This window comes from Haplochromis burtoni, unplaced genomic scaffold, assembly GCF_018398535.1.
Source record: "Haplochromis burtoni strain Fernald_Lab_line unplaced genomic scaffold, NCSU_Asbu1 Contig_268, whole genome shotgun sequence".
Classification (NCBI taxonomy): Eukaryota; Metazoa; Chordata; class Actinopteri; order Cichliformes; family Cichlidae; genus Haplochromis; species Haplochromis burtoni.
This window is the reverse complement of record NW_024582629.1, coordinates 659,018-679,239: the sequence shown is the minus strand read 5'-3', so window position 1 is coordinate 679,239 and position 20,222 is coordinate 659,018. Positions and strand designations below refer to the sequence as shown.

At 40.3% G+C, this 20,222-nt stretch overlaps 1 protein-coding gene across 2 annotated transcripts; it reads left to right on the top strand.

Moving 5' to 3' along the window:
* Positions 1-640: 640 nt before the first annotated feature.
* wdr90 (WD repeat domain 90) lies at positions 641-20,072 on the top strand. Of its 2 annotated transcripts, none has more exons than XM_005939486.2 (43): positions 641-947; positions 1,090-1,181; positions 1,332-1,508; positions 1,612-1,750; positions 2,050-2,220; positions 2,494-2,620; positions 2,961-3,028; positions 3,291-3,364; positions 3,951-4,151; positions 4,313-4,375; positions 4,473-4,541; positions 4,632-4,742; positions 4,837-4,982; positions 5,085-5,142; positions 5,371-5,489; positions 6,065-6,226; positions 6,329-6,459; positions 6,615-6,731; positions 7,239-7,474; positions 7,571-7,707; positions 7,788-7,918; positions 8,414-8,544; positions 8,647-8,808; positions 9,061-9,189; positions 10,450-10,583; positions 10,667-10,707; positions 10,831-10,947; positions 11,200-11,334; positions 11,474-11,556; positions 11,629-11,731; positions 11,987-12,108; positions 12,922-13,075; positions 13,222-13,412; positions 13,589-13,757; positions 13,916-14,039; positions 15,119-15,290; positions 16,404-16,526; positions 16,715-16,883; positions 17,109-17,239; positions 17,917-18,060; positions 19,048-19,164; positions 19,313-19,397; positions 19,540-20,072. In XM_005939486.2, exons 1-43 carry the CDS (start codon positions 935-937, stop codon positions 19,695-19,697), a joined length of 5,436 nt encoding a protein of 1,811 aa, XP_005939548.1. In that variant the 5' UTR covers positions 641-934; the 3' UTR covers positions 19,698-20,072. The 2 variants fall into 2 exon arrangements, with proteins under 2 accessions (XP_005939548.1, XP_005939547.1); XM_005939485.2 differs by having other exon boundaries at positions 642-947; positions 11,200-11,367.
* The last annotated feature ends 150 nt before the right edge of the window (positions 20,073-20,222 follow it).

Genomic DNA, 20,222 nt, shown 5'->3' with positions numbered 1-20,222 from the left:
ATATCATAGCTTTCACACAGGTCTCATTACCATCTTGCAAATCTTCCCTTTCACTCTTTACACTTGTGACACTCATTTCCACCTGCTTTCCCCTGCCTGCACTCTCTTCATCACCTCTCTACTTCACTTCTTCATGTTTGCTTTGGATGGCTGACCCCAGGTATTTATACTAAAATATGACCGATGAGTAAACTAAACTGTTGTGAAGTAAAGAATAGAACAGTTCGATCAAGTCAAGTCACAAACTAGATCGCAAACTTAAAAGAAAAAGCAGTTATACACGGAAATTCGATGTCACAGGACATCTCGCAAAGTCATCTTTGCGAGATGTCCTGTGATATAGTTTGCTTTTTTCATTATTAATTTTCTTCTATAAACGTTATCACCCAGGAGTACAGGGATTGAAAACCCCAGCTTTGCTTTATGGGAAGAAGGCAAATGTGCTAAATTTGTTGCAGTAATTGTTAAAAAATTAATGCGATCGATAGATATCGAAAAGACTCATAGAACATACAGTATATTTACTTTGGATATAGATTGTGCATTGCTGGACACAACTCTGTACCGAAAGGGGGATCACATGTGCATACTGCCATGTGAAACCGAGGGAAGAAGAAGAAGAAGGAAGCAACCCGCTAGTAAGCGTCATGACGTCATGGCCGTCGTGCTGTCGTTGGCAACGGCGGAGGCTGGAGCGGGAAGCAAATAACAGCTTTGATATGTATCAAATGTTGAACGAGCTGCTGTTTACACGGTACCGGGAAAACTGGAAAACCCCGCATCTTATGATGTGAACAATAAAGGGTTATGTTTGGCTTTGAGCTCCGGAGAAGGCAGAAGGAACTTTCCCGGTTATTTAGTTAACTGTCTGCTTGCTAGCTAACTTCCAGACTGGGATATCAACAGGTGGATTTTCTGTTTGCAGCATTTATCAATGGCCTACAAAGGTAAAGTGCACTTTAAAGGTTTGAATGAAATCCATATAAAATACAACAACGAAGACCGAGAGAAAGAAACCCTGATTTTAAACGAGAGTCAAACGTTGTTAATAACTAGTTAAACCTAACTCCAGCTTTTCTAATCGTGCAGATTGGCAGCATCCCTACGTTAACATATTCAAATATGTCCGAGTAGAAGAGTGGAAGAGGTCGGCAAAAGAGGGGGATGTGTCAGCATACACGGTAACTTTGTACACACTACACTTGCCTGAATTACCCTTATGAAATCAGTAAAGACTAGTTTGTCTCCTCACACAGGTTGAGGATTAGTTTTTCTAAAGATAAATAGAATTTTAATTGTTTGAATGTTTTGTCCAACATTGCGTCTCTCAGGATAAGACACTGAAGTGTCCGGTGTTCAGGATCAGGGGCCCTGTTCCTGCCAACAGCTTCATCCTGCTTCCCAAAAACAGCAGCCAGTCCCTGGGGCTGACAGGACGCTTCTTCTACCTCCTCTTCAGGCCGACCCCCGGCAAATACTTTGTGGTCCACCTAGATGTCGCTGCAGGGGTATCATCCCTTATTTGGCTGCATGATCCATTGTGCATATCATTCATTTTTGCTCAGAGAAATCAAGACTGCTTTCCCTCTTTCTCTGTGCTGTGTTTTATAGGAGGGTCAGGTTGTCCGTATCTCCTTTTCCAACATGTTCAAAGAGTTCAAGTCCACAGCTACATGGCTTCAGTTTCCTTTCCTGTGTGGAGCTGCAAAGGATTCAGTTTATGAAAACACAGCTAAATCTGCAAGACGGGGTAAAAACTATGCACACTCACGCTGCCTGGTATACTTAAGCCATTTCCAGTAATTGCACAGATTGTATAAGAAGGATCTAAAAAGTGAAGCTAATGCAGAAATGCCTAAAATCAGCATTATTTCTAAGAAGCCCCATCTCTGCTTTTGTATCGAAGTCTATGAGAAAACAACCCTACTGCTTACTTGAGCTATGCCCTCAGACGCTTTTTTAATGAGCTTGTGAATCCTATAAAAGTATTCTTATTTAATACAGAGGGACTGTTACTTTGTAAAAATCACACATTTTTATTTGATATAGGTTTGGTGGGTCCAGCTCCTACATCAGTGCGCTGGACGTGTCTGATGCTGGACCTGCAGCTCACGCTTTCTGACTACCTCAGCCGCTCCTACAGTCACCTGAAGAATATCAAGTTATGTGCCAACATGACAGTGAAAAACATGTTTACCAGTGACTTACTGCTAGACCCAGGTGAGGACAAAACTTTCAAACAATGGACGTCTTACTGTACATGTATATATTTTATATGTGCAGTTAGTTGTTTAACTGCTGTTTTTCGTTTAAAATGGCCAGATCAAGTTATGAAAAAGAAAAGTTTCTCTGTGTCTCTGAACAGAAAACTGCAAAACCAGTCAATTCAACGAGCAAAGATGATGAAATACAGCTGCACACAGACACACATGTTGAAGCTTTTAAAATCTTTAACCCAGTCTTTGCTTATTCATTGTTATTATCTTTTAACAGGAGTTTCCTTCAGTCAAGCTAAGTTAATGGGTCTGACCTCGTCTCAGGGAACAGGTGCCATACCCAGAGAGATGTCATTTCCTGTGCCCAAGGGAGGCTCCTGGCATGATCTGTATGATTACATCAGGTACAGCTATAGATATTCAGTTTAAAGCAAAGTCCAGAAAAAACACTTTTCTTGATACAAAAACTGAAATTTTGGTGCAAAGTGGTAAAGATTAGTCTCATAGCCACGCTGAATATTTGTAATCCATATCAACAACTTCTTTGTTTGCAAAGTCATTTAGGCTCTCAATATGTGAGAGCCTAAATGTACTTGAATACTGTCTTAAGGGTGGATTTTTCCTTTTGTGATGATTTTAGAAATATTTACAGCCTATCTGCAGCCTAAATTGTTATTGATTTAATACAGACGTTATCTGCCTTTACCACTTTACCAAGTCATTCAACTTTTCCTAACACAACAGGTTTCCCTCTGAAGGTACAAAGTTACCGTTTGACTCCATTCAAAAAGGCAGTCCACAGTCAGAGCGTTGTAAGTAATGAAAAGGACACTCGTCACCAAATATACTGAAGAAAGAGCTCGCCTTACCTCAAAACCTCAATTATGCTTAAATCGGTTCTTTCTTTCTGGTGTTAAATTAAGTCTTAACTCAAAGAAAATGAAACTACTGGCTCAATATTACATGCCTGATTCATGGGATGTGGAATCTGAGGTGCTTGTGTTCATCAAGGTAATAATACCTGTAGTAATGTATTGTAGATGACTGGTTTCCATTTTCCATTGTATTCTCCAGGGTCTACTCCCAGCCTCAGCAAACCAGTTCAAGATCGTGTGTCCCTCATCCACCAGATCACCAACCCAAAATTAGTAAGACTGATAACATTTAGCACATTTTTCCTTCCATGGTGAATAGTACGGTATAGATACTTTTACCTGGATAAATAAAGGAATATGTATCTTTGAGATTAAGAATCCTTTTTTAAAGAGAGACCAGGCCAGGAGGACGGCATAAATTACAATAAATATTACATTGAACATGTGAAGAAAAGAGATACAGCTGACATTCAGTACAGGCAAACATCTGAATCATGTGCAGTAACAGGTCACTACATGAGCAACATCAAAACCAGTCACTCTGACCAAATGAACTGTTTTCTCACCCTTTAAAACAGATTTAAACTCCTGCATTGTAACCAGATGTAACCAGGCCACTTTTAAAAGCCCCTTTTTCCTCATTTCTCATTTTAGACGGTCATTAGTAAAAATACTGTGAGAGCGTTTGCTGTACTGGTTGTCATTTTTACACATATAGACACACAAATAAGAAGAAATTGGTCGAAGCAGAGAGAACTTTCAATTGGACCAGTTTTCACTCCAAGTATATAATTAGGTAGAGGCTTATAATTTTTTTTTTTAAGCGTACATCTTTCTATATATGTTATTTTCTTCTTAGCTATCAAGAAATAACCCTCCTGTGGTGGCCAGCATACCTGAGCTGGGTGTAGTCTCCACTCACCAGAATGATCTGTTGGCATCCTCCGGTTCACACAAACTTGCGTCCAGGCCGCCTTCTGAGGCTGATGATGGTGGAGTTCATGTGTATGTACATGCTGAGGAAGGCCTGAGCAAACGTGGGGAAGAAAGTGAAGATGAGGTGATGCTTCAGTCCTCCTATTAAAATAAATGTCCAAGCTTAGGATGCCCTGTTATATAGCACATTCCATTCTTTGTACATTCTGCTGTATTTGTCCTTCAGTGCTCTTTGTACAGTTGTGTGTGAGCTTGAGAAAACCTGTCGACCTTGTTATGTTACAGTTTGTGTGCACTCCTGTTCCACGGCCTGTGGGTCTGTCACTGTCCAGAGAAGCCAAACAGCAGGTAAAAGGGTGGAGATTGAAACGAAAACAGCCGCCAGGACGTGGTTTGTTTCTAAAATCTTAGCATTTGGGGGGGTTTTTTCTGCTCTTTCTTTTAGAAGCTGCTCCCAGATCCGATTCTCAGGCTCAATCGAATCATCGGCTTTGGAGGAGCTACTTTTAAATGTGTATGGTTCTCTGGAATTAAACCCCTAACTAAAACGCATAACCATCAATCCTGAAAAAAATTTTAATAACTGCACTTCATTGCACCGTAGGCCCTGTGGTCCAAATCTGGCGATGAAGTGGTGTATCCGTGCCATGCAATTATCGTCTCTATGAAGATATCCTCTAACCAGCAGAGATTCTTCATCGGCCACACCGATAAAGTAAATGAGATCCGGTGTCCTGCTCCAACTCAGCAATGTGAAACATCCAAAATAAGATACTTAAAATTCAATATTACACTTGGTGTCTTTGTAGGTGTCTGCGCTGGCTTTTAATGGTAACACAACCCTCCTGGCCTCAGCCCAAACTGGCAACAACAGTGTAGTTCGGGTGTGGAACTATCACAAAGCAAACTGTGTGGCCATGTTCAGGACTCATGCACATTCGTTATCCTGTCTTAGGTAACCGACTGCAATCACACAGAACAATAACGTGTAAGTTTGTTAAAAACCTTGTTTTGTTAAATTAGATTTTTCTTCTATTCATCTCTTCCTATTTTGAAGCTTCTCCTACGGCGGTGGCATTCTCTGTGGAGTTGGTAAAGATAAGCACAATAAAACAGTGAGTTCCATTCATTCAAATCTTATGAAAATCCATGTATGAAAAGAATTATCTCTAGATGTAGAGTCACAGAGGTCGTTAGATCAAGATGAAACAATTCTAAGAAGCTTTTGATAATATTAACCCAAACTGACCCACTTTATTTTTATCAGGCTATAAATGGCTCTTCTTGTTGGAGTCTGATGCTGCAAAGCTGTCGGGTGATTGCGTCTGTGTGTTATTTCACAGATGGTGGTGGTGTGGAACACTCTGAATGTTAGCAAAGGTGGAGAGGTGTCCATCTTGGCCAAAACGCACACAGATGTGGACATTCACACCATGAAGGTCGCCTTCTTTGACGATACAAGGTACCCTCCGTACTGCATATGTGTGTTTTACCATTTGCACTTGTGTAAATGTTAAATCACACATTCTACCATACTGTATAGCATCATGTTATTAGTCTGCAACGAATGGATTGTCACTCTCTCAGCTGTTGGAAGCTTTGAGGACACTGTCCTCTGAAGGTTGATCAGTTTGATCTCTAGTGCTGACATCATGTGGATCTTGTGAAGCTCTTCATAAACTGCAAACAGGTGAAGGTTTATCAGATTTAAATGCAGGCATGCAAAGAGTCACACTGCAAATAGTGTTGTGGGGATTGTGAGGAAGAGACAAAGAATGAAGACTTCATTGTGGAGTGAGATATTCCGCAAAGACAGTTTCAACCAAGCAGAAAGTACACCCTCTGTCAGTGCTAAGGTTTTTCATATCGACTCATCATTTATAACAATTCAACCTCAGATGAACATCAGTACACTCTGTCATTAATTATTTATTAAAAACAAATAAAAATGCGGAAGCAATGTGTGAAAAATTAAGTGTATCGCAGTGTAGTCGAGAATGGAGACAATGGGAAAATCTGCAAGTGTGCTGCTTTTAGGATGGTGTCATGTGGTCGGGGAAATATTCGTCTGTGGCGAGTGCGGAATGGCACACTGCGTTCCTGTCCAGTCAACCTGGATGAATACCAAACACTGGATTTCACAGATGTGGCCTTTGAGGAGGGAAACTCTGATGAGCAGCATCTTGATGATCGAACACTGTGAGCGAACAAATCAGCACGCGGGTTTTCTTAACTTCAGGAGAAGTGTGAAACGAATCTGACTCCACTGAACATGTTCGCTCTGTAACTTCTTCCCCATAGATACGCCAGCACTCGGAGTGGGCATATCTTTGAAATAGACTACAGCAGCGTTGTTATTAAAAACGTGAGGAGGCTGTTACCTGCACAGACGCAACATGCTGACCGCAGAGAGAAATGGACTTTTAATACAGGTGGGTTGTTAGAATTCACAGTCGTGATTCTCTTCAGGTGACGTTATCTAAACTTAACTTGTCTTCAATTTAACATTTGATAATTTACATGATTAACCCCCACCTGAAAAAATAAGTCAAACGACCATAATGTGACTGTGTTCGTCCCATCCCAGGTCCAGGCATTGCTATCAACAGCATCAGTGTGTCCTCATCATTCTGCGCCACAGGCTCTGAAGATGGCTTCCTGCGGCTCTGGCCCTTTGATTTTTCTACAGTCTTCCTGGAAGCTGGTAGGCACAGTCATGAGATGGCCTAACATTCACCTGTAGCTAACAGTTACCAGAGGCAGTGATTTAATCTTTAGGTGATGAATATTTAGAGCTTTGATGGGTAAGATTTATTTATGCTTTTGTTTCTCAGGCCTTTCGGACTTAACTAATGTTATAGACACACATTAGATAACTGAATTAAAACATTCTCACTACTTTGATGACATTGTAGATGGATGGATGAGGTTAAGCTAAGCTTTAAGTGTACTCTCTGTTTTAGTGGTGTTTAAATTAAGAGTATGAGCAGTATTTGCCTGATATGAGAAATCTGTCAACTCGATACACTCACTTTCCGTCTTCAGGAGTTTCGGTGTATGAGCGGATTTGAATTTGAAGCAGCCACCTCTACAGGCTCTCCATCAAGGAGTACAGCAGCTATGGCATTTTCTGCTGTTAGTGTGGCTAACTGTTGGTGATCCTGGGCTGTTTAAAAATAGCTGGCTATGTACATTATTTGTATTTTTCCAGAGCACGAGGGACCTGTGAGCACGGCGCTAATCTCATTTGATAGCCTTCGCGTCCTAGCTGCCACCTCTACTGGTAACCTGGGCTTCCTTGATGTGAGCAGCCGTGGGTACAACACACTGATGAGGTCACATACAGACACTGTGCTCGGCTTCAGCGTCGACGGCATTCATCGGCATCTCACAACAGCTTCTTCTGATGGCACAGTGCGAATCTGGAATATGGATTCCCTCCACCAGGTCTAACTAAAAAAGAAAACAAATATACAGAAACTGTCCCCATTACCAGTAGCACATTTATTGATCAGATCGATGTTTCTCTTGTCTTGTGTTCAGCTGTATGATTTTGTATCTGAAGACAGCCCCTGCTCAGTAGCCTTCCATCCGGGGGAGCAGATCTTCTCCTGTGGTTTCAGCTCTGGCATGGTCAGAGTCTTTGCAATCTCCAGTGCCAAGCTGCTGGCGGATCATAAGTACGTTTTAACTAGCCCGGAGTCGGCACCGGTGGCAGTGAAGAAGCTTTTTCCATTTATATGTATTTATTTTTACACAGGCAGCACAGAGGTGAAGTGGTGGGTCTTGCCTTTTCTCCAGACGGCGAGTTCATGTACAGCGCCGACTCACAGGGGTCTCTGGCACTTTATAACTCCTCTGAGGAAGAGCACAGTGTCATCAAAGTTGTGTGTATGTATACAAACAACCACTTCAAGTTATTCTTAGTACACCATATGTTACCCATAAGTAGAACTTTTCTGCAGACACAGCATCAAATGGGAATAACTCACTGTGCCATAACATGTACTGTTTAATTTTAAAAGCCTATAAGATAACACGTAAACCAGACTTTTAGTTTGGTTATTAGTTTTAGAAAAAGTGTAGTTAAACTGAACTCTTATGTCTATCTACCCTCTGCTGCAGGCTGCTGCAGAGCCACATGTTGGATTTTTCTGCCCACAAAGCTTAAAAGCTGTTATTCTTTTCTTTTCCGTTGGATTCGTTTTTTTTCTCCAACGTTTGTTTTATTGCAACAAAAGTGCTGATTTTAATTCATTGCACTTCTACTAGGAACAACTGTGTTATGTAGATAATGTTTTTTATTTGCTTGAACATGGTCAATTACTTACACTATTTTAAATTACAAATATAAGCTGGCTTGACACTCTATACCTTTTCGGTTAGGTAATGTGGTGGCTCGAGGCACTGAGCGCGCTCCAGACGCGCTCACAGTAAGCAGCGACAGTCGCTGCCTGGCTTTTGTCGGTCCCTCAGAGTACACTGTCACCGTTGCTGACGCACGGACTCTTGATGAGGTCAACTCTCACACCGTACAATCTGCACTTTTCACTTTGAGCATTAGAGTCTGGGTTCTTCTGTCTTAACCTGTCCACACTGACACATAACTTCTTCTGTAGCTGCTACATGTAGATGTGAGTATTTTGGATGTAGAGAGTCCTCGTCTGGATTCTGCCCTGAAGGTCTGCTTCCCTCCGGCCTCCACCAAGCACTTGTTGGTTGCCACATCTGGTAACAAGATCCTCTGGGTTTGCACCAAGACAGGCCGCCTCCTCCGAGAGGTAACTGTTCACAACAGCTTTGTTGTAAAATCCATGAATTACTTGTTGAGTGGTTCCAAGACTGAGTATTTGCTTAAGACAGAAACATGGGAGATGCCTGGGGTTGGTTTTCTCTTTAGAGATATATGGTGCTACAAGACAAGAAGCTTAGAAGTTTGTCATAATATAGTAACTAAGATATTATTGTATCGTTTTATGAACACAGTTTGTATCTCTTTGTTTCTGAGTGTTGTTTTTCGGTTTTTCTGACAGCTGTCTAAAGTGCATAAACACTACTGCTCGTCCCTGGCTGTGAGTGACGATGGTCGTTTCCTGCTGACAGCCGGACACAACGCTGTGAAAGTGTGGGATTATAACATGCAGCTTGATATTAACTCACAGGTAGTCAACAAAAGAGTAACTTAGACTCTTTAGAACAAATATTATCAACTAAAGTACTTGGTAAAACTTTACAATACAGCTCATGACAAAGGGTGTAATTTTAATATGATTATATATAATAATGATGAATACAATTACATGGAATTTAAATGTATTTTATTTCAAATTACATTATAATTTTTACCTAAAAAGTGCTTAAAGGTAGACACACCAGAATTAGAGGATAACAAGCCAGGTTTTTATAGAAAGCAAGAAAATAATTAGAATGTAGGTGCATTTTAAATTGTATACACACCATACTTTTGTGTGTGTCACATCAAGGAGTGGATTACTTGTGCCTTTATTTCACCAGTATAAATGTGATAAGGACTGTTCTCACTTAGAAATGGAAAGAAAGAAAAAAATAGCATCAACATTTGCATCACCATGTGACCTTATAGTGATGGAGCCAAGTCTGACTTATTTATTTTCTTTCACAATCACTGTTCAAATGTAAATTTCAAAAGTAAAACACCTTGAAATTAGGAAAGTTTAAACCCCGCCATCAAATGGCCCGCGCCCTGAAAAGTACACTGTTGTACTTGTAAAACTGTAAAATATGTTTTGTTTTTTCAAAATTATCAAGAAATTATGTAGTGCTTAAAGTTGCTTACAGCATAATTTGTTTGGCCTTTTTTGAGATTACTTACAGTAATTTCGTTTTTCTTGTGTGTGTGTGTGTGTGTGTGTGTGTGTGTGTGTGTGTGTGTGTGTGTGTGTGTGTGTGTGTGTGTGTGCTAGTGTGTGTGTGTGTGTGGTTGGGTGTGTGTGTGATAAATGACTTGTTATTCCCTTATTCTCGTGTATCTATCTTTAAGTGTATGCTGGTACTTTCAAACTAAGGTACATTGATTTACCATTTGATAAAAAGGAAATAATCCCTTAGACATGGACTGTATTATAAAGTATTACTAAGTGTTTGATAAAGTCGTGCTTGCTGCCTTATTTTACAAGTACGGGTGACATAATCATACATGTTGAAAAAGTCTAAAGAAGGCTTATTATGTCAGTGTTTTAATGGATTCTAAAAGATTTTATTGTAATGGATCATATTATTTCATACAATTGTCTGATTGTAGTTATAGTTTTGCAAGTATTGAGTGGTTACAGGTCACATTGCACTAATTTTGATGAAGATTGTAGAAATTATGTCAGCTGTAGAGAACAGACAGTAGTTTTAGGAGTTAATGTCGTGAAGTTAAATGTGTTTATTTCTACCAGATGTTCATAGGCCACAGTCATCCTATTCGGCAGCTTAGCTTCACCCCTGACCAACTGGGAGTGATCTCAGTCGGGGACGCCATATTTCTTTGGGACTTCCTGGCAAATCCTGTAAACTCTACAGCTCACAGTTGGTAATAATCACTCTTGAGTCTTCTTAACAAATGTTTATAACCTATATTGGTTCATATTTATTTGTCTCTGTCTTCACTCACAGCTCACCTTTCAAAATAAGCTACGCTTCAGCTCCGAAACCAGGTGACATATTTAGTTTGCTCCAGTTCAGTCTTGCTTTAATGATGCAAAATGCATCTCATTCTTTTGCTTTTACCAATTTGAAATAAATAGTTGGTCTTGCAATTTTATATAACAACTTAACAGACACTGAAGTTGATGATATACAATTGTCCAACGGTATGCCTCGAAAGACAGCGCCGCTCCCCTCCTCACCACCACCACGACTGGACATCAGCAGCATTGACCGGGTTGGACACCAAGGTAAATTAGTTTTTTGTTCGTCTGCTTCCGCTTGTAGTTCCTGTCTGTGGTGGACTGTATGATTAGCTGATCAATCTGGGACTTTGTGCACAGTCTTATACGGATGGTTTGCTCTGAGAAACTGATAATCAATCTGCTTGTAGTTTTTAAGTTGTTAGAGTTATTGCCATTGATAATTTTTATCATATAATCTGTAAATTTAATACAGTCAAGTTTGCTTTTAAAGCAACAGTTTTTTTCTGTCTCACTCAGATTTGGGGTCCTTGTTTTCTTGTGACACCCCAGCAAAGACAATCCCAACTGCATCAGCACCAGAGACTGGTTCAGGTCTTTCCTCTGATCCCAGACCTGCTGTCTCCTTCCTCAAAGTGACAGATCTGATCAACGGTTCTCCCCTAAATAGCAGTTATATGGACACTTGTAAATGCAATGTTTTGGGGGGGTTTGGTATTATAATGCTGTTGTTTAGCTTTCTCATTTTTTTTGTTTGTTTTGTTTTTTAAATTGGTGCCATTTTGCCTTTCAGCTGAGTTGAAACAAAAGAAGCCAGTACGTCCAGACTGTTACAAGCACTTTATCCCACGTTTCAAGACATCATCACTTGATCAGGTAAACAGACACTGCAGCCACAATATGCTTCTTTAGATTTGCTGTCCTGTCTTATTTTCTTCTCTCTTCTAGTCTATTGTAGCTCCAGAAGCACAAGAAGAAGGCATAAGGCTCAAAGCAGTGATTGGCTACAATGGCAATGGGCGTGGCAACATGGTGTGGAGCCCCGACCAAGGTTAAGATGATATTCTGAAAGAAAAACATAAAAGTAAAACTGAAAATATTGTGTGACATCAGAGTTATGGTATGAACTTAAGCTTGATCAAACAAATAAAAGTAACCTAAAGCACACTGGCTACTACTATTGAAACTTGAGTAAAAATCCAACTTTGAAATCAAATGCACGAAACACTTTTCTACTCATACCAGCTTTTAAAACGAGCCACTGAGTATAGCATTGCTTAAACCCAGCAGTTATTTTCCGTTGCAGGTTTATTTGCATACTCTTGCGGATGTGTGGTGGTCGTGGAGGATCTTCATACAGGAAGTCAGAGACACTTGCAGGGCCACAGAGAAGAGATCTCGTGCCTTGCGGTTACAAATGATGCACAGGTAATTTTTTTTTAGTTCGAAACTCAGTACTCAAACTCTACAGGTATGTTATCTGAAATATTATCTGATATGAAATGACTGGTGGAGCATCAGGTGTGGTCTGCTATGATCAAGGTACAAAATAACCACATTTTTTTAGTTGTGTGCTGAAACCAAACACTCCTGGTCATTATGAAAAGGCTTCTCTAATAAAATCAAAGAGAAACGAGAGGGAAAGTGACCACAGCTAAATAGTGATTGATAATTATATTTAATTAAAAATGAATGCACATATAGGGAACTAGAGTTGTATTATATGAAAAGTTTCTAGAAGATTACACTTCTTTGCTTTGTATCCAAGAAGGCAACTGTTGTTTGGCCTGACAAAAGCAAGAGGAACCTGGGAACCCTGCAGTCATTGAGTCGACCATGAACTCCTCTATTTATCAAAGTATTCTAGGGTCAAATGTGGGTACAGCAGCTACAGCCTGGCTGAAATGATCCCAAGCACAGCAGCAAATCTACGACAGAATGACTGAAAAAGAAAGCAATCAGAGCGTCACAATAGCACAGTCAAAGTCCAGACCTCAACCTGACCTCAAGCAGGACCGTTTGGAGAGCTGTGCACAAACAAATGCCCACAAACCTCAATCAACTGAAGCAATGTTGTAAAGTAAAGTAGGTCAAAATTCCTCCACAACAATGTGACAGTCATTTTTTGTTGTTTTTTTTCCGAGAGTGTAATACTTTCATCACAGAGAGCTATATGATGTAACTGTCAGCAATATGAATCAACTGTGTATTGGGTTGTTTGTGTCTTTATTTCATTCTCAGACTATAGCATCAGCTGGTGGCACTAACTCCAGCAGGAGCCTTATCTCCATTTGGGACGTCCAGAGTGGAACGTGTCGTCGCAGTGTCTCCTACCACAGCGGCGCCGTCCAGTGTCTTGCGTTTTCCAGGGATGATTGTTTCTTTCTCTCTGTTGGTCAGTGTCGTATCCGATTGCAGTTGAACTTTTCTTTTCTTTGTGTTTGTACCGTATTATACTTGATAAAGTAGCTGACAGCAATCGTCTCATCTGCTGCAAATCGTATAACTGCTACTGGCTTGTGACTCTTCACCATTACACAGGAGACTTCTCTGACCCGGAAGTGGCTCTGTGGAGCAGTAGGAACTTCCAGATGCTGTCAAGTGTAAGGGTATCAGGACCAGTCCACGATGCTGCTTTCAGCCCATCAGAAGCCAGTCAGATGGCCTGCGTGGGCACCGATGGGGTATACTTCTGCTTTCTCCACACACAGGGCCAGGATGCAGACCTCAAGGTTAACGACCACAAAAAATCCATAAACACACACAATAAGATTTTCTTACCTGATCAGGAGCTTTGGGCCACATAATGTAGCCATCATTGAAATGTAAAAGAAATGCATTTAGTTTTGAAGTGAGTGAAGATTTTACTTTACTTACATGAAGATTGACTTTTTCTTTACCCATATAGGTCCAGAGGGTGAAAACACCAGCAGAGGTGGGTGATGTGGAGCTGACGGCTCTCTGCTACCACATGGATGACTTCCTGTTCACCGGCACAAACCGAGGACATGTTTGCACCTGGGATGTTAGAACGCAGCGCTGCTTAATGACCTGGGAAGCCGACGAAGGAGAAATTGGTATAAATAGGCAAAATCCTCCATGTGTTCATGATAGCGTGACATTTCACCACACAGGAAAAAAACACAACAGCATCACTAGTGCAGCTTAGATAGAGATATCTTGGATATACAGCTTCTGCCACAGGAAACTGAATTGATGTGTTTTCTTGGTGTAGGTGTGCTGCTGTGTCGAGGGAACCGCCTCCTCACAGGCAGCAACACCCGCTGGCTGCGACTGTGGGAGGTAGAAGCGATTCAGAGCTTGAAGGCTGAGGAAAAGGGCAGAGGTGTGGAAGACAGGTCTGTTGCTCAATTTTGAATGATCCCTCCTGACTCATTATATCATCTCATTAATACAAATATACAATCCTCAGTCAGTTTACTAACGAGAATACAGGGCAAAAGGTAAATAATGTTTAACTGTTTTACTGCTTTCATCCATTGCACTGTCTGGGTGTATGTTGCAGGAGCAATAACATAATCATAGCATAGATTTACAGGCAATTCTGTATTTTTATATTACTGACTTGTAAATAATGGGTAGAAGAGCATAAGTCTGTGTCTGTGGTCGACTTGAGCTCTAGAAAAGAAGAGAAATGGTCATCTTTGATTCCTAAAGATCTTTCATCTCTCATCCCAGAGGTCTCTTTAATTCTAGAAAAGGGGGAAAGCGTTAGGAAGAAAAGATGTTTGTCAAGTGTGTGCAAAACAACCAAGTAAAAGGTAAAAAGTTCACAGGTTATGGACAGATTTTGCCGGTTTTCCTCTGATTCAATATTGTAAGTCAAGAGAAGAATTCTGAAGGTGTGAGCATGGTAAAATAACTCATGTGGAAATGTGCAAGTAAGAGAAACTTGTAAATTAACCATGTTTAAAATTTAGTGTTCTTCAAGTTGCCTGACATGCGAGTTGTTTTGCACATACTTGCCATTCTCTCAGCCAGTTTGTTGTCATCATCGGTCATTAGTCTTGAAATATTTTCCACATTTGCAGAACATTTCATGACTACTTCTCCTTCACTGTGGGCCAACTCATTCCCCCCTTTTCACTTTAGGTCTGTTTTCTATCCTTTGTCTTCATAAAAATAAGTTATCTGGGCAGTTGTCTTAAAATGTGCTTAATAAAATGGTTGTCATTGGCTGTCTGTCTCTAACAGTGAGCAGTGTTATTTGTGTTATGAATAAGAACAAAAAATGAGAAACAGTATTTATGCAGATTTCTTTTTCACTTCTTGGTTCACTTATAAGCTGACCTCCTTCTCTGCATAATGCTCTGTCGTGTTTTTTGAAACATTAAGAACCAGGTAAAGAATAAAACAGAGACCTGTCTCTACTTTAATGGTGGATCAGTGCTTATGAGCACCTCTGTCTGTGCTTCAGTGGGACAGCAGTGGTGTTGGCGCAAGAGATAATGCTGGATGGGGCAACAGTGAGTGCATCGTTCGATAACACAATGGACATGGGGATTGTTGGAACCACGGCAGGAACCCTCTGGTACATCAACTGGTCAGATAACAGCAACATCCGACTGGTCAGCGGACACAAAACTAAGGTACCAGTGTGACATTTAGGAATCATTAGCTCGTGACACAGAAATAATAATGTTCTTGTGGGCTGATTGCATGTTATACCTTAAATGTGTATTAATGAATGTGACTGTTAAAATATACAACTGCACATAGCATCATTATAAAAACTGATTTGTTATAGAGCTGATGTGTCCTGTGTTGTTTACAGAAGGCTCTCTGTAATGTCGACTTGACACTCTTTTCCTTTTTCATTTAGAAAATGTTTCTTTATATTTGTATAGCTGCAGGTATAATCAATCCAAGCTGCTGATTTTACCCCTCACAGATCCAGTCCATGTATGATAAGAATCGAAAGTGCTTCAAGCTCAGATGTTGAAGACTATTAATCATTTCCTCTTCATTTCAAATAAATTAGCCCACCATCATCTCATTTATACTCAGCAGAAAACCTTTCTGCCTCTCCTGCTAATAGATAGAGTCCATAATCCTGTTTGAACAGGGAAAAATGATAAAGAAATAACAGACCTTAACAAAATTAACACTTAAATGATTATAAAGCATTAGAGACTTGGAGATTCTGGTAGTTCTAAGACAAAAGCATAAAAATGACTCCCTGGAGTTCAGAGGAACGGAAAATATTAAATTATTAAGGGTTTAATGATTAGTTAATTGGCTTCTTTATGAAGTTCAAAGGCTGCCTGTCATTAAGTAAGTGCAATCTGTCCACAGCACAAAGAGTAGACTGTGAAAAGCCTGACATTATCAGATCAGTTTTTATTAAATGCTTCTTTTTTTGCAATGATTCTTTGACATTGCTTTTGGTTATTCACGTTCAGTTTACATATTGATTTGTCTGTTTATCTGACCTCCCACAGCTGTTCTCTTGTTTATTTTTTGGTCTTTCTATAAGCCTTTTTTCTCTCTTAAGAGAGATGCACAGCAGGCATTAATCACAATAATAATCTGCGCCTGATACAACAGAATGGGCTGTTGTGAAAAAATATGCAGAACCTGTAGCAAGAAAATGCCAGAAATGTCTTATTAATAAGATCTCTGAGGATGCTCTGTTTGCTTGTTGAATGTTATCTTCAGGCTAGAGAAAACACTTGCGTCTCTGTGTGTTCTCTGCTCTCCAGGTGAATGACGTAGCGTTTAGCTTTGACGAGAGCCACTTTGCCACCTGCAGCGAGGACGGCAGCGTGAGGGTGTGGTCAACCTCGAGCTATGAGCTGGTGGTGCAGTTCCAGGTGCTCAACCAGGTGAGTGAGTACACTCAAAGGGGATTTTGCCACAAGAATTATGTTGGATACTTTCTACACCAACTGAAAGCATCAAAGCAAAACTGTAATGAACACATTGGCATCGATGCTAATCTCAGTAATATCACAGAATTATTGAAGCTGAAAATTAATAAGCAGCTCATGCATTTGTTTCATGTCTTCATCAGGCTTGTGACTGTGTGTGCTGGAGCCCTTTTTCCAGTGCAGACAGCACGTACGTGGCTGGGGGATACAGTGACGGGACTGTAAGGATCTTTCGGCTCGCCTCAACAGAGATGGAGATGAAGCTGCATCCCCATCACGTGGCTATCTCTGCCATCCAGTACTCAGCTAATGGTGAGAGAGGAGAGCTGAATGTAGTGTATTTACATTTTATCTGCTTTGCAGGAATAAGAGTGTGATAATATATTTCAGCTACGTCACTTTGTTCAGTGAAAATACTCACAGGAAGGACTTGCTCTTGAATCTTAAGGTTCATTTGTGCATTACTGTTCTGGAAGTAAAATTTAATGTTTCATCCAGTTGTAGCTTTGGAACTTTTTTTTGTCCCCCACTGTACAGGTCATGTGATCCTTTCAGCTGGGAAGAATGGTCTGGTAGCCGTCAGCAGCCCGGTAAACGGAGCAACTATTCGAGTCATAAAGGACCACAAAGGAGCGATGATCACCACAATCCAGTGTGTGATTGAACAGGTCAGCTCTCTGAAGTCAGAACAACAGAAACCGTGGCAGATGTTGGAAACCAACCACAAGAGATTAAGAAATATATATGAAAATGATATATAAACAACCTGCAGCTGAGGTCGTTTCGATAGAACCAGTCACAGAATCAAAACAGTGTTCTGAATCATTCCTTTTTGGATATTTTCATCCTTAAATTTAAAGTTCTGCAGAGACTCACATGTTGCTCGTAGACCCCACAGCACACGTTCTCACACCTGCGCGACACTGATGTAGGTACAACGTGCAGGCAGGACACATAACCCACACACTTGCTTTAATTACCTGCACTGTTGACACATGGGCCTAACTGGACATCACATAGACTGTGCTAAAGCGAAGTCTGATTCGTTTGGGCATGTGCATTGTCACTCCTCTGGGTAATGTCTGCAAATCCCACTGCATGTGTGAAAATGAAGCTGAAGATGTAAATGTGAACTGGTAATAAACTCTATGGTCAGTATTAATCAGTGAGAGAAACACTAAAATTCCTCAGTGAACCCTGCTTCTTATACACAGAAATATATTAGCTAGAGTTAATGATCCTGTGTGAAACTATTTAAAAGCAAGACGTCTAACTTTAGTGATACTTAAAACCATTTTTCTTTCATCAGTACCTTTCTGACACTGTTTTATCTTCTCGACCCCAGTGTAAAAATTTTGGGCTGGAAGGAAATGACCTGTGGTTGGCCACGAGCGCTGACAGGCGCGTCAGTGTGTGGGCTGCCGACTGGATGAAGGACAAGTGTAATCTGCTAGACTGGCTGTCATTTCCTGCTCCCGCCCATTTCACGGTACAATCGGTATTTTAAGTAACAGTGCATAGTAATGAGTTGAAATGTCACTTCAATGGCTTTTTGTTTTGTTTGGGGGGTTTTTGGTTTTTTTGGGGGGGGATGTCAAGTTTCTGATGCAGCTAATATATGAAGTAAATTTTTGATAAGTGCATAAATAGAAACTGCTGCTACAGCTGGACTGGCATAAACAGGGTCACACAGAACTATATAGAACTCTATATTGGCTTGCAGTGTCTGCAAAAACATTCCAACAGCATAGCGAGAGCCCTTCAACCCCAATGTAGGATTGAAGGGCTGTATTTCTTTTGCTCATCCTCATTTTATGCTTGAGCATAAATCCTACCAGCACAGGACTGAAGTACATTTAGACTTTAAATATGCACAGAGTTTTAGTGAGTAATGCACTGTAAACAAAAGATTGTGTTTCTCTGTACAGTGAAAGGGAAAAAATATTAGTTGTAACCTGTTTAAAAAAAAAAAAATTGCCCTCCTACAGTAACTTGCCAGATGACACAATGATGAGCTAATAATATGCTGATGATACGAGGATGTATCTGTATGTTAAAACCAAGAAGCAGGATTCTTCTGCCCCTCCACCTCCTCTTAATGAGTACATTAAAAAAGGTAATGTACATTCACAGCGCTTTCCAGAGGTGACTGTAAAATATGCCTCAAGAAAACAAGTTTTTTGCAGTCGAGCTTCTAATTCGGTAACCAGAGAAATGTTGGGTATGTGCTTTGCGTTACATGTGTTTCTGTCTTTAATTCTGCTCACATGGCTCTGTTTTGTTGACGAATTTAATATGCTATCAACTAGCCAACGACTGCAGATGAAAATGAGTCTGTGTGGCTACATCAGGCATATTTATATGATGAGTTTAAGTTCTCTTGTTAATTAATAAACATTTTCTATTTTAAAGAAACAGGGTTTTTTTTTTTTACCCGTCTCCATCTAATATTTTTTGTTCCTTCCATATGTTGTAGGGTGACAGCCTGCCCCCCAGCATGGCTTCCTTCTGCCCAGCAGACCACAGCCTGGTGGTTTACACCGGCTACGGAATAGAGAAAGAGCTGTCTTTTTATAGCCTCACTAAAAAACAGGTACCACTGTACATTTTCTCTTTGCTTCACTGCATTAGTGCTTCGAATTATTCTTTTTTTTTTTTTTTATTCTTATTTTTTATGAACGTATACTAGCAAATGTTGCACACAGACAGTGTGTGAAGCCTGTTTTTATTCCTATTTGCAGATAATCAAGAAGATTTCCTTCCCCCACTGGGCCACATGCATTAGCCTGTCTTCTAAGAGTCATCTTGTAGCTGTGGGATCACATGGTAAATGCTGAGTTTTTTTTCTTTTTCATTTGTTTGCTTATATTTTAAATGTGTCACATGGTTCCAGTAAAAACATTAAAGCTGCATTGGTTGGCTTCTGGCCAGTGATGAATTATTCGCTGTGTGTCTCGTGTCTTATCAGAGCGAGTGCTGAAGCTGATCAAGTCAACAAGTGGCAGGTTTCAGGACTTCTTGCAGCACAGCGACTCACTGCAGACGTGCCAGTTCTCTCCCTCTGGGACACTTCTTTTCTCTGTGGCTTATAATGAGATCCTGCTGTGGGAAGTGCGAGGCCTCTGACCTGATCTGTGCAGGCTCATTATTTTTCACCTAGGTTTTATTTTTTTATGTAACCCTACTGTTTCTTAGATCGTTCAATCAGTTGAATATTTTTGGTGGAACTGGTGTTGTTTGTGGAAGACTTGTTGAAAGATTTGTCGCATAAGTTTATCAACTGAATCATTTTTTATATGTATGTTTTTGAAATATAATGTTTTTTAAATTCAAGATCTTTTGTGTGCGTCTAGTTATTTCTATATATAGAGATGTATATATTGAGAGTTTTCATACAGAGTGTATGAATGTGTGTTAGTGTAAATGAGTGATAAACAGCTCTTGGCATTTACTATTTTTCCATTGGTGTGAAAATAAAAGGCAAGTGTAAAATTACAACATGTTTTTACTAAGGCTGTGGACCAGAATGACAGGTGGACAGGTGCCCTCCTCAGAATATGTTGTACTCATTGTCCCCGCGTTCCTTCTATAAAAGGACACACACAAGTGATATTCTGTGACAAAGTCTTGAAGTCTGGCTTCCCAGTCAAT

Coding starts and splice junctions, on each gene's coding strand:
- wdr90 (XM_005939485.2), top strand. Junction 4,542..4,631: donor GAGGAGCTACTTTTAAATGT/GTATGGTTCTCT, acceptor ATTGCACCGTAG/GCCCTGTGGTCCAAATCTGG. Junction 11,368..11,473: donor TAGCAGTTATATGGACACTT/GTAAATGCAATG, acceptor TTTGCCTTTCAG/CTGAGTTGAAACAAAAGAAG.